This window comes from Belonocnema kinseyi, chromosome 6 (assembly GCF_010883055.1).
Source record: "Belonocnema kinseyi isolate 2016_QV_RU_SX_M_011 chromosome 6, B_treatae_v1, whole genome shotgun sequence".
NCBI lineage: Eukaryota > Metazoa > Arthropoda > Insecta > Hymenoptera > Cynipidae > Belonocnema > Belonocnema kinseyi.
The window spans coordinates 27122630-27136876 of NC_046662.1; the positions used below are offsets into that span (position 1 = coordinate 27122630).

Below are 14247 nucleotides of genomic sequence, written 5' to 3' on the forward strand. Positions count from 1 at the left end.
GGGTAAGAGAGAAGAAATTAGAGTGGAAGTAATGATAGTTGAGTGAGATCAAGTAAGAAAAAGTAGGAGAAAAGATTGAAAGTGAGAAAGGTTATTGAAGAAAATTAAGTGGAGAGTAGGATGGGGAGGGTAGGTAAGGAAGGTAAGGCTATTGTTAAAGAAGAAATACAGGAAAATGTGTTATCTAAAAGAGTAGGGAGGGAAGGCAGCAGAGAAGGAAGAAAATGAAGGTCAGAGAAAGATTTGGGGGAAGTATGGAAAGTAGGGGAAGTATTGAAAGAAGAGGAAGCAAAGTATAAAAGCGGGAGGTTTGAACAAATTGAATGCCGTATTAGCAGGCTCCGATACCCTTTTTCAGATGCAAAGCCACCATTTTGACTGATTTCCAAACTAACAGAATGTGTAAAGGAGGAAATAACTTTATGAATCCCATCATGAATGATTGAGGAAAAAGCAATCTTGAAAAATACCTCAATATGTGTCGGGATTAAAGAATTGCCTAGCAGCTGCGTCGCTGAGAGAATCGATTTTCGTTGGCGTTGAAATTAGTTTTAACGAGGAGAAAAGCTTAAGCTAAGAGGAAAAAGGAACCTCACCTTCTTTGTTGGCGCTGCTTTTGATTTCCGTCGCCTTTGGAGGTGCCGAAGGCTTCGGTATTTCTGAAACGAGAATTTACTGTAAACAAATCCTTTTCGATGAAACTTTATACAGTAATATTACACTTTTAGTAAAAAGATATGGTTCTAAATTCAGTGTCAGAGTTCTATAAAATTAGTAACAGGATCTGATCTGAGAATTTAAAATTATAAGTGGGTACGCTCAGAGCTATTGACTACAGGGCGGAGGGCTCTTTCGAAAAAATAATAAATATAAAAACCCTTTTATTTTTGATTGATTAACTCTAGCCCTTAGGGAAAAACATACTAGGAAGATCAGTATAAAACCGTGATAATTTTTCTATTATGAATTTTCCAGGAAAAAAATTGCGATGATAGGATATTTATTATTTAAAATCATTATTTTTGTGATTTTTAAGATTAAACTAGACGGAAGATTTAGCTTACAGATCAGGATTCGTCCATAAACGCTTTTCCCTCTTTTTTAAGAATTGTTATTTTCCCCCCTGTTTTCAAGAAATTTCCCCTTTTTTCGTTTTTGGGGCAAAATCCGTCAAGGTAGTTGCCTAAAAACTTTTAGTCTTTGATTTTCTTGAAAGTAAGCAAAATTATTGTCCTAGTGAACCTCTTTTAATTCCCCTAAGAGAATATCTCTAGCACGACGAGTTGTCAATATACAGAGGATTGAATTTTATTACACTGTGTGTGCACTTATCTTTCTTCTTTGCCTCACATTTTTTTCGGGTAAACACATTCTAATGATGATGAATATTTTCTCAACAGAGTTAATTCAGCGGAATGAATGAAAGAGTGAAATTTTTGTATACCAGGCACTGTGTTTGGTGACGCGAATCTACTCTTAAGTTCTTGATCTGTGATGGCGTTATTTTCTTTAAGCCTGAAGAATACTAAAGTTTCAACTAAACTTTTCTTCACCCATTGATACAAGGCATCAGCAGTCAAAATCGAATCTTTAGATGACGCTTGTAGGCTAGCACTCCCTGCGAGTCTCTTTAAATTTTCCCCAAAACCATCACAAGGGCCTTTTCCATGTGCCGTTGCATGGAAATGTCACTCGGCTGGAATACCAAAATCTATTTCATGGTAGGGCGAATTGATGAAGTTATATTAATTTTTAAAGACCTGAACGGTTCCATCTTGAAAATAAATATTTTTTTTGGGTTGGAACTTCTCTTTCAAATAGTGTGTAATAATTTTTTGAAATTCATACAAAGCAATTGTGTCATGAGTCAAACGGTCTGATAACATAGCAAGACTGCGTTGCTTCAGACTGTTGTTCTCTTTATAATAAATTACCACTGTGAAAATAGAAGCTTGATCATTGTTCGAATAAAATGATTCAGTTTTTGGAAAAATATGACTGTTGTTTGGCTGTAGAAGAGTGAGATTGAAGCTTGAACAAGCGTTCGCACAGCTGTTTAGAAAAATCTTCTGCGCCTGTTATTTCCATGCGTAACGTATTTCTGTCAGTTTCTTGCCAAGCCTGGGATTCTATTCTGCCCATACACTGATCTGCGAGAATTGATGTTATAAAGTCCTTAAGTGCGCTTGTACCAGGACACACTGTGCATTCATTCAAGTAGCATTCTGAAGTCGGAACTCTACAAATAATCCTGTTCATAGCTTCATGATATACATCAGTTCCACAAGAACGTCATCACGACTTCTCATTAAGTAGAAGATAATTAGCAAAATCAGCAACAGGGGCTAAAAAAATGTATTTGAACTATCATACAGTCACCTATCATGCCTTCCAGTCCCCAGGATTGTCGATTATAGCTTGGCACCGTCGGGGCATGGTTTTAACCAAACTGTCGGCCATAGTGCAGGATAGGGATCTCCAAATCTCACTCAGATGTCCAGTCAGCTCTTTGATGTTGAAAATACGCTTTCCATGAAACTTCTGCTTCATTGTAGACCACAAATTTTATATGGGATTTGCCTCTGGGGATTGTGAGGGCCAGTTCAAGACAGTGATCCCATTTTCCTTTTTGCACTGGCTGCAAAGGCAGCTGCGGTGTTTTGTGTCGCTGTCTTTCTGAAGTATCCATTCTCTATTTCCGTACCCATACGAACTTCTCTGAAGACTTTATCAAAGCCGTCTGGTATATTTTAAGCATCTGTTCGGCGGTCAGGTTGCCAGTGAACAAATGCAAGATGTCAAAACCCATTTTGCAGAAGCAACCCCACACACGAACTTTGACCGGATGCTTAACACTGCGTTGGGCGAATGATAGACTGCGTACAGACCACGCACATGGTGTACGAAACCATGCCCAGAACTGTTAACACTAAGTTTGACCAGTCGCGTTGGAAATGTTCATTTGTCCATCTCAGTCCCTTATCAATGTGCTTCATTTTCAAGAGCGGTTTCAGCGCCGTGCTCCTCCAACAATAGTCGGCTGATCTCAAACGGCGTTTTATCGTTTGTAGGCTTATATTTTCTCCCTTTCTTGACAAAATTTTTCCATTTGTCACAAATTATAGGTGGGCTGCTCCTCGAAAAGCTTGATAATGATTTTATCCTCCCTTTTCAAGGTCACACGCGTCTTATCCCTGCCTGGAAAATCGTCAACGTTTCCTTGCTCTCCATAACGCTTCACCCACTTCTTAACAAAGTTTTTTGAGTTTCTCATATAGTGTGCAGCCGCTGAAAAAGTCATTTGGGATCCTTTTGGATGCGTGCACAGAAACACGGTTTCGAGCCGACACACTTAGGCTACACTCATTGGGCTAAACTTCTTTCCCTCGCTTCAAAATAAACGATACTGAAACAAAACCTATGATGCATCTGAGACTAACCTTTCCAGATTCCTATACCATAGATAATTTATTTTTCAGACACACCCTTTTCTGGTGGCGCTGACCTCAATCTTGTTCAACTGACTAATTCTTAATGAGGGAACGTTTTTCGCAGGTTGGTTCTTTTAAATCTACAGCATCTAGCATTAGATTGACGTTTTCGTGATGGGCAAATCTTGTAGGATCTGAGCAATCAGAAAGACCTTTTTTAATTAGGAGAATTGAAAATACCATTCTCAGCTGCAAATTTCTTAGCGTTTCTATTTTGTCGTTTAAGGGCACCGCATTCTTTAGCCAATCCTCTGCGACCCCAAGATGTCGGAGCAAGAGTTGAAAGTAACACTTTTTCTGAATTACTTGCAGATTTTTGAAATTTTTCTTTTATTTGTTAAAGAACCTCCATTCCGGCGAAATGACTTTGATCAGCACAATCAGTTTTAGATCTTTCAAACTATCTTCTATTTCGAGAATAGGAGGTGAATTATCGTTATTCACTGAAGCATCTTCAATTGTTGGATTAGTATGAGAATACAAAGACGTTAGCAATGCCAATTGAGAAATTTATTTTCTGCAATTTACACACAGTTTCGCATCGATGGGTAAACTGGGGCCCTTTTTTGAAGAATTGCAGAAATTCTTCTTAAATTGCACGGATCGCGCTTGTGATTGTAACAAAGGCGACGTAAGCTGCTTCTTCTTGACATGATTCAAAATTAATCAGTAGAAAGAGCTAAGTCGAGGCACTGAATAATAATGCGAGTCCAACCACTAAAGGTGGGGAAGTATTTAAAAGATAGTATTCAAGTAGTATTATTTATATTTAAAAAATGAGAAAAGTATATGAGAATAAATAATAACAGTATATACAGGAACGTACAAACCTGCAGTATTATGAAGTCGAAATAAGCCAAAGCTGAATCGTATAAAAGCAGTTTCTTATCGAAAAATATTTGGAAATTATATGACCTGAGAAAGATTTCTGTTTCGAGAAAGGTAACTAGCACATCCATCTAGTGGTTAAATTTGTGTACTAATTTTTTCGGCGGGTTTTTCAAATTTTCTCTAAAGTCTTAAAAATGAAGTATTAGCATAAAAATGGATTTTCCTTTCCAATAAATAATTTAAATTATTATCCGTGAAATGATTTATAACAATAATAATTATTGCATTAAAAAATGCACTTTCTAGTCGATTATTTGTAGTAGACTAGTAAGCGCACATTCTGAATTGGAAGCGTGAGCGCTCGCGAAGCAGAATCCACGCGCAAAAAGTGTTATATATCTCCATCAATTTCTTTCACCCACTTTTGACAATGGCTCATTTTAAAGGGAAGAAGTCAGGCTTTTTCAAACATAATTTTAGATAAAAAAAAAACGGCGGCACTTGGAGAAAAACTAAAAAATACGTTTAACATTAAACAATGAAGCTCAAATAATTTTTTTTTCTAAAACCATTGCCTTCAGCATAAAGGCAATGAAAAAAAGTTTCCAAAACCTCCATAAAAAGTTAATTTTGATGTACTGACAATCCGTCCTACTAGAGACATTTTCTTAGGGGAATGAAAAGAGGTTCACTAGGGCAATAATTCCGCGGACTTACAAAAAAATTGAAGACAAATAATTTTTAGGCGGGTACACTTGAAAAACTCTGCCATAAAAACGAAAAAAATTCTTGGAAACAGGGAGAAAAATAAGAATTCTTAAAGAAGAAGTCTAAATTTAAACGGAAATAATAGAACCCAATAAAAAAATTGAATTACTTTTGGCTAAAACTTTATTTAGCTGATGACGTCTAACATTATTTTTTGGTTTTGAAATTTATTTCATTTGGTTAAGAATTCTACTACTTGGATTAAAATTTCATTATTTAAAAAAAATAGAATCTTTTTTGTTAAAGATCATATTTTTTGGTCATAAATTCTACTATTTTTTTGAAAGTTGAAATTGTGTATTAACAACTCATTTTTCAAAAGCTCTTTAGTTGAAAATATAAATTTTCTGTTCTAAATTCGTTTGACTTTTTGCTTGAAAATTTAACTTATTTTGTTCTCGGCTAAACATTTATCTTTCTTAGCTCAAAATAAAATTATTTGCGGAAAAATTAATCTCTCTTAATTAAAAATTCAAGTACTTGTTTGAACTTTTTTAAAATTCGTTGATAATTCTTCTTTTTTTTAAACAAAAAGATTTTTTGGTTGACAAACAAACTGATTCGTTAAAAATGTAATTATTTTGTTAAAAATGCAATTATTTTGTTAAGAATGTAACTATTTTGTTAAAATGTCATCTTCTTTGGTTAAATATTCTAGAAAACTGTTTTAAAGTTAAACTACTTTGTTACAATTTTATTCTTTTTTTTTAAATATTCATCTCAATGCTTAAAAATATAAATATTTTTTTAGATCCATTTTTTTTGTTCAAAATTCATGTTTTTTGTAGAAAATTAAACTTCTTAGTTAACAAAGAAACATGAGTTTTAACAATTCAACTCTTTGGTTAAATGTTGAAGTCTTTTATTGAAAATTCTTTTTTTCTTTAGATACATCACTATAATTGAAAATTTACCTCTTCAGTAGAAAGTTAAACTATTTTGATAATAATCAGTTTTTTGGGTTAAGGTTACATTTTCTTAACTTAAACGATAAGTATGTTATTTTTTGTTGAAAACTGATATTTTCTTATATAAAATTTGTGTATTTTGTTGAAACTTCGTCCTTCTTCGTGAAAGATAACTTTTTGTTTAAAAATTTATCCTCTAGTTGAAAATTGAACTCCTTGATTGTAAATGAATCTGTTTTGATTCAGGATTTACATTTTTTCTGAAATTTTATTTTTCAGGTTAAATTTGACTGTCTTTTATTTTAAATTGAAATCTTTGTGTGTTGAAATATTAACTATTACATGTTTAGTTAAGAATTACTTCTCTTGGTTGAAAAATATACTTTGGTAGAAAATAAAACTATATTTAAAAATTAAACTATTTATTTGAAAATTCAGCTATTCAGTTAGAAAGTTAATGCTTTTTTAAAAATAATTTTTGTGTGTAAAAATGTTGCCTTTTCTTTTTTGGCTTGAAACTTATTCTTTAAAAGTGTATATTCTTTATGAAGTGTATATTGTTGAAAAATATTTCTTTCAGTTCAATGAAACTTGTTGAAAGTTTCTTCTTCTTTAATGATTTTTTACTGAACATTTAACGATTCAATTTTTCGCTTTAGAGTTTATTACTGTTTTTTTCTTAATTTGACTTTATACTTCAAAATGTAACTATTTGAATCAAGATTCATATATTATAATAGAAAATTAATTTCGTTTGTTGAAAATTCGTCTTTTAGTAGGAAATAATAAAGTTGTCCAGAAATTTTTTGAAATTGCTTAAAATCTATAAAAATTCTAAAAATAGGTTAAAATAAATAAGTAGACATGCTCTGCAATTTAGTGCATATAAATTAGACACAACATTTTCATTAAATTTTCTCAAACAAAAAAAGTGAAAATGCATTAAAAATCTTAAAAATGTTTCATACTATTGTAAATATTTAAAGATTCAATAGAATCCCTTCAGCCCTGTAAAATTACTTCAAATACATTAAAATTCCTAAAAATTTTATTTCATTAGAATTATTATTGAAAGCTTTCTAGAGCTCCTTGGAAATGAAGTTCAACATTTTTGGAAATACTGAAAAACCCTTTAAATTTTTCTATAAGTTTTCTAATTTACTAAAAAAAGTTCCTATAGAGTCCTTTAAATTTGGAAAAATATATTTGAAATCCCTTGAAATCTTTAAAAATGCTACAATTTTGTTTTTAAAATCCTTGAACCTTTTCCAATTTCTTAGAATACCTTGGAATATCATAATATAATTTAAAATCTTCCAAATTCTTTCAAATTTTATAAGTGCCTTTATATCTCCTGAAATTTTTTTCAAAATCTTTGAAAATTAAATTTTGTTTATTACCTAAACTTCTGTATGAATTCTTTGAAATCCTTCAATATCTTCTGAAATGTTTGGAAATATTTGAAATCAGCGGAAATCACTTGAAATTCAATTTAATTTATTTCAAAAAGATCTCTAGAAATGATTTAAAATCAAGCTTCAAATGTTTTAAAACACAACGCAATTCTTTAAAATTTCTTATAATTTTCAAAATCCCGTAAATGTTTTTAAATAATTGGAGATCCTGCAAAATTTCTTTAACCTTAAAAAATGCTTCGAAATACCTTAAAATGTTTTTAAATTGATATTTATTACCAGTTTTTAAATCTTTTGATGATTTTTGGAATCTAAGATTCTTTTAAGTTCTTTTCAGTTTCTTTGTGAAATTGTTTTAATGTGTAAAAATTCCTTGCAAAAATTTGAAATTCAACGTTAAGTAAATCAATAATTCGCTTATGGTTACTCTATTTTTGCATTACTTCTTTAAATACCATGAGATTATTTATTTGAATACTGAGTTTCTTATACTGAATTTAAATCAGGATCTTTCTAGAATCGTGAAAAAATTATAAGAAATTAATTATAGACCTATACTGAAGTTCCTATTAATTTCTTTTGTAAGAGTCCGCCGACCTTTACAGTGTATTACCAACCTATTAAAAGAGTTTTTAAATTCTGGAAAAACTGTTAAAATTAAAAAATTTACAAAAAAGATTGGTAATGCTACTTCTGGAAAATAAGTGGAGAGCTTGGACCTCCATTCAATCTCAGGCCTGGTCAGCATATAAAGTTGGGGTACAAATATTTTTTTTTATATTACTAATTGTTTAACCATTCCAAACAAAACATTGAGACTACGGATTCTATAACCCCGAATAAAATTTGCCTGGCCGCTTCAGGCCGCTTGAGTTGGCCCCCGATGGATTGAAATTCAGTTTTCAAATATTCAATTTTTTAACGTATCGTTTTGTAAGAAATTTCATGGCGCTTTTCCCTTTTACAAAAAGTTGTATCTTTTACCTTTTATGTTAAAATAAAAAAAAAATTTCAGACCAGCAAATTTACTAAACATTTTCACTTTAATCTGCTTCGAAGTATAATGTTCTTTATATTTTAAGATGATAATTTGAGAGTTTGTCCTTTATACTGTTTCTTGGGTAATTTGCAACTGTAAATTTAATTGTTTTGTTAAATAAGAAGGTTATAAGATTTTCAATTCGTATACGTATTCGTGGAAGAGGGTAGAATTCAACGCAAGCACGAAAAAAAACATTAAATCGATTTTCTGGCAAACCACGATTTTAAAGTCCGTGAACATTAAAACTCAAAATCTATTTGACCGATTTTTTGAAATTCGGTACACTATTTCCTCACATTATTCCACCGGCAATCAGGGAGAGTTTTTTTTTGTTTTTAACCATTTTTGTTCATTTTACGATAATAAATTAACCGAATTTCTTAGCGAAAATTGCGTTTTTGTCTTCAAAATGATGTAAAAATTTAAAAACTAATTTTTAATTTAAAAAACTCTCCCTGATTAGCTGCGGATACATATCACCTTTCAAATGAATTTTTATTTTTTTGTTTCAAATGATCCAGTGATGAGTTACAATGTTCACGACGCAACAATTTTTTTCGAGGCGTCTCGTGAGTTTTGATGTCACGTGGTCACACAAACAGTAAAAGATACAACTTTTTTTCCGAAATGAAAAAGATGCGCCATTTAATTTTCTGAAAAATAAAATTTCAAAAGTTAAATCATCTAAAACTGATTGTCAAGCCATTGGGGACAAATTGCGAAATGCAGGTTCTACATCAGCTAGAGCAAAACGCTTACCGTAGAGTCTAATGGAGCCTTCGGTCTCGCCGAGGGAGTTTTTGCTGATGCATCGATAGTTTCCAAAGTCTCCATTCAGCAGATTTCGTATGGTGAGTTTCATAGCAGTCCTGTAACTGTTTTCCTCGATATCTGTCGTATATTTTTCGTTAGAGAGCACCATGGTATTGTTGTAAATCCAATAGCTGATTGCTCTTGGGTATGCCTCTGTGTTACAGTCGATCGTCACATTCGTTCCAGCCGGTGCACCCACCAGTTGATTTGGCACCCATATCATCGGCGAGACTTTAAGTAGAAAAAAAGTGTTATTTATCAGCCGGACAATAATTTTTAGTCACAAAAGTCATATTTATTAAAACGTTTTATTTTCAGTAAGTTCATTTGAGTAAGTTCTTTTTCAGATTACGTATAAGTCAAGATACATCCAGACCAGAAACGACCTTGATGTTGTTAAGAAGATCCTGTATTGTAAAAATCAAGAGCGGGTACTTCAAGTGACAAATGCTCCTCTCGCTAAGAAATAATAAACCAAAGTAAAAAAAATCCTCTGTAAAAAAGAAGCCAAGATGAAGCATTTGAAAGAAATTCACCTCTTAAGGCCATGCGGAAATTTTTTGCGGAAAATGTTAATAAATATTAAAGGATCGTTTGTGGCCTTGAAAAGAATTGGGGGAAGAAAAAAGTTTATTTATGAAAATAATAATTATCGACGGACACATTTAGTCTTTGCAGCAGAAGTTAGACTTCTAACTTTCTCTGTAGGTAATCATGCAATCTGCTTTACCCACAGATCCGTAGAAGTTCGAAATTGTCTACTCGCTGCGCTATTGCTGCTTTGAAACAGCTGATACGTATGTCAGACACGTGCTATTTAATGATATAAATTTGTTTTTTTTGCATCAAAAGTACAATCATTAGTTTTTCGATTATTTTTGTATAATCTTTGTGTCCAATTTTGGTTGTTTTGCTCCACTTTGCTGAATATAAACCTTATAATTAGCCCGTTGACAAAATTGAAAATTCTTTGCAGTGTTTCACAGCACGGTCGATATTTCTCTTACAAAAAAAAACTTTTTTCATGATACTAATTAGTTAGGAGCAGAGACATGTTCCTTCGTGCCATCTATTTAGCGTGCCAATTTTTCAAAATGATATCTCCTTCTGTGTGGACGTAAGTTGGGACAGAAAAATACCGATCTAACTTCTACTTGCATTTTCTTAGAAATTTTTTTCTTCAAAATTTCCTCCGAAACAAAGCAGATACGTGGACTTTATTACCTCCTCTTTCATTTCCTAAACTTTCAGAGTGATCCCTCATTTCGTTTAGACGTAAGTTAAGACAGAAAAATTGAGAACCAGATTTGGTCATGTGACCCTCTCGTCACATGACCTTAAGATACCTCTGTAAAAAACACTGCAGTTGTTAGTATTCTAAATTAGCACATGTTGAAAGTAGTGTAGTCCATAAATAAAAACTGTTGGAGACATAAAAAATTGTTTAAAAAAATATACGTGAATCAAGTTGATTTTCAAAGAGGAGTCAGAACATTATTAAGTTACGTTAAGTTAAGAACAGTTCTTGCTTTTGAACAGTTCAGTCTTTTGCATCCTCGTTCTCGATGTTAACTATCAACATAAAGTAGAGGGATTCTTCTGACTCTTTTGAAATAAAATTTTTTATTTTGTTGAATAATTTTCAATAGGTTTTTCAGTGTTTATTGGTGGACTACACTATCTTTTAATATGTAAAAATTGAAAGTATCAACAACTACAGTGTTTTTTAGACAACAAACTTGAAAGGAGACTTTTAAGAGTTTGGCCTCTTTTTGATGCACATTGGCTTCTCGATATTTTGAGTTTCATCTAGAAAGGGTCCAGCAGACCCGAGCAAACTTCAATATGAAATATCTCAAGTTGAAATGGACTTAGCTCCACTTATTTTCTTTTTCAATTGTAGCCAAGAGTCTCGAAAAAATAAATGTTGTAAAAATAGATACAAAAATTCATTTCGTATAATAAATACTTTGCAAAAAACGAGACAACATTTTGAAAAAAAATACACTGCTAAAAAAAAGAGCGATTGCTTTTATTTTAAATGTTAAAGTCCATATGAGGCAAATTAAAAGTTTAGTTTTCAAATGCGATTATGGAGGATAAGAATACAATGTTAGTTTATATTTGTATACATTGGAACCTTAAATATGTCTTTACGAAGAAGGTGAATTGATTTAAAATTATGAAGATGAATAATTTGAAACTTTTTTATTCATTATTACGAAGAAAAGACTGGGAACTTAATTCAAAAACCAAGAATTTCCTTCAGATTGGTTGAAAAGTAATTCCTTTAACTGAAAATTTGAATGTTTATTGTTGTTTATCTTCATGTTTAAAAGGATATTTTCAATTAAAAGTATAACTGTTAAAGTTCAATTTCTATCATTTTAGTTAAGAAACTATCTTTCAGGTCGTAAGTGAAATTACTTGGCTGAAGGTTAAACTGTTCTGTAGAAAATTAATTTTTGTCAGTTTGAACATTCGTCGTTTTAATTAAAAACTCATTTTCTGGTTCAAATATGAGCTGTTTGATAGGAAACTTCTTTTTTCTTCAGATGAAACTGAATTTATATCTTTTGCGGTTGGATTTTTTTTGTAACTGAAAATATAACTATTATTTCAGTTGAATACTCCATAATTTTATATAAAAATTCAACTCTGATTTAATGTTCATTTTTTGACAAAAAATTTAATTATTTAATTTTTCGTTGAAATTAATTTTTTTTAGTGGAATTAAAATTCATCTTTTTTAGTAGAAATTAATCTACTTGGTAGAAAATTCATCACCCTCTCAAAAATACAATTATTCTAGTTTCAGATTCGACGTTCAAGTTGAAAATTCTATTTTTCTTGGTTTAAAAGTCAATTACTCAAATTATGGATTTACATTTTAGTTGGACATTCATGACGTCGTTTAAAAATACAACCATTTTTTTAAAGTTTTTTTTGTGAGTGGAAATTTAGTTTCTTTGAAGAAAGCAATTTTTCAACTAAAAATTTAACTTATTCTAATTTAATATTCCATAATTTTAGTTGAAAATTCATCTATTTGATTGCAACCTAAGTCTTAAGCCTAAAATTTAATTATTTATGTTCTGGTTAACAATTTAATTATTTTTTAGTGAAAATTAATTAGTTGCTTTCGAAAATTCAACTATGTCAATCGAAGATTCGCTTTTAGTTCTTTCTGGTTTAAAATTCAACTATTGTAGTTGAAGATATATCATTTTAGTTGAAAATTTTTCAATTAGGTTTTTTTGGTTAAATTAATAGGTTGCAAGGTACGGATACAAACTTAAAATTGGGTTTTTTTCGCCTCTTTTTCCAAAAAATCCGGATTCTTTTAAGGCCCATAACTCGGCATCTATTGAAGATAAAAGGTTTTTTTTGCCCTCAAATTTTTCAGAATTTCATCTAGTTTAATTTTGGTGTTGAGAATTTTGCTCTAAATTATAATGGGACGGGTCAATTTACGTTAACACGATTTTTGGAACTTTTCCAAAAATATCTCCGGGATCTCATTTTGCTACTTAACTGTAAACTGAATTAATATAACCCAATAAGGAAATCCAAATAAATTTGATTGAAAACTTATTATTTTTAGTTAAAATGTCTACTATTTAATTTTCAGTTGAAAGTTTATTCTTTTTTGTTAACAATTCAGTGTTTTGGTTGAAAAATTTATCATTTGGTACCAAATTTATCAATTTGATTAAACAGTCATGCTTTTCAGTTAAGAAATTAACTATTTTGTTGAACATTCGTTATTTGGGATGAAAACTAATTGTCTTTAATGAAAATTAAAGTATTCCATTTTTGGTTGAAAACTCTTAAAAATTTATGTTGTTCGTGGAAATAAACGTTTTTGTTTCACAATTGAACTGTTTAGTGAAAAATTAATCTGTCTTCACTGAGGATTTAAATATTTTGTCCGAAAGTCATATTTTTTTATTGAATTTAATGGTTTTCAATTAAAAGTTATAATGTTTTTTGGCTAAAATATCAACTAACATATTTTTTTGGTCACAAATTCATGTTTTTGGCTGAAAATACGACTATTTGTTTGTAAAATCAATTATGTGGTTGAAGATACATTACTTTAGTTCTAAATTAATATCTTTGTTTGAAACGTTTTTTGTTTTGTTGAAAGTCTCTTTTTTTGTTAAAATTTTATTTTTGTACTGAAATTGCAACCATTCCATTTTTTTCAGAAATGTATCTTTCTTAGTGTAAAATTGAATCATTTGCTTAAAAATTCAAATATTTAAAACAAAACGTAACTTTTTTGGCACAAAATTAATATTTTTGTTTAAATTTGATTTTTTTATTGAAAACTCATTGATTTAGTTGAGAATTTAATTATTCTTTTAGAGAATATGTTTATTTTTTTGTTTGGAATAATTTTTAACTGAGAATATTACTATGGTCTGCAGTATGTCATTTTTAACATCTTATCCATTGTTTTAATTATTAATTATTCCTTTTTGAATGGAAAATTAATTTGTTCTAGTTGAGAATTTAAATATTTTAGTAAAGATTCACCTTTTTTGGTTAAATTTAATAGTTTTCATAAAAAATTAAAATTTTTTAGTTTAAATGTCAACGATCGCATTTTATGTCCAAAATTTATATTTTTAGCTGAAACTTCAACTAGGTTAAAAATTTATTTATTTGGTTCAAGTTTCATTGCTTAAGTTCGAAATTAATTTCTTTAGTTAAAAATTCATTTATTTTCTTGAAAATTATATTTTTTCAATTAACTTTTTTTTACCGAAATTCTAACTATTCTATTTTTGGTTTAAAATTTATTTTTCTCTTAAAATTCAACTATTGGTTGTACGATTCACGTAAATTGTTGATAATTTTACGTTTTTCGTAGAAACTGACTCTTTTAGTTTAAAAATTCATCTCATTCATTTAACATTTATTTCTGCTTTTGTAATGTTAACTATTTTGTTCAAAAATTCATTCAGTGCTTA

The 14247-nt window shown here is 30.4% G+C and overlaps 1 protein-coding gene across 1 annotated transcript in view; it reads right to left on the reverse strand.

The window, feature by feature from the left end:
* Window positions 1-573: 573 nt before the first annotated feature.
* The window catches only part of LOC117175306 (lachesin), a 179069-nt gene continuing 165395 nt past the window's right edge, over window positions 574-14247 (reverse strand). Inside the window, exons 5-6 of the mRNA XM_033365014.1 lie at window positions 9215-9499; window positions 574-659 (exon numbers count right to left, since the gene is read on the reverse strand). Of these exons, the coding sequence (XP_033220905.1) occupies window positions 574-659; window positions 9215-9499 (371 nt within the window). The remainder of the gene's footprint in view (window positions 660-9214; window positions 9500-14247) is intronic.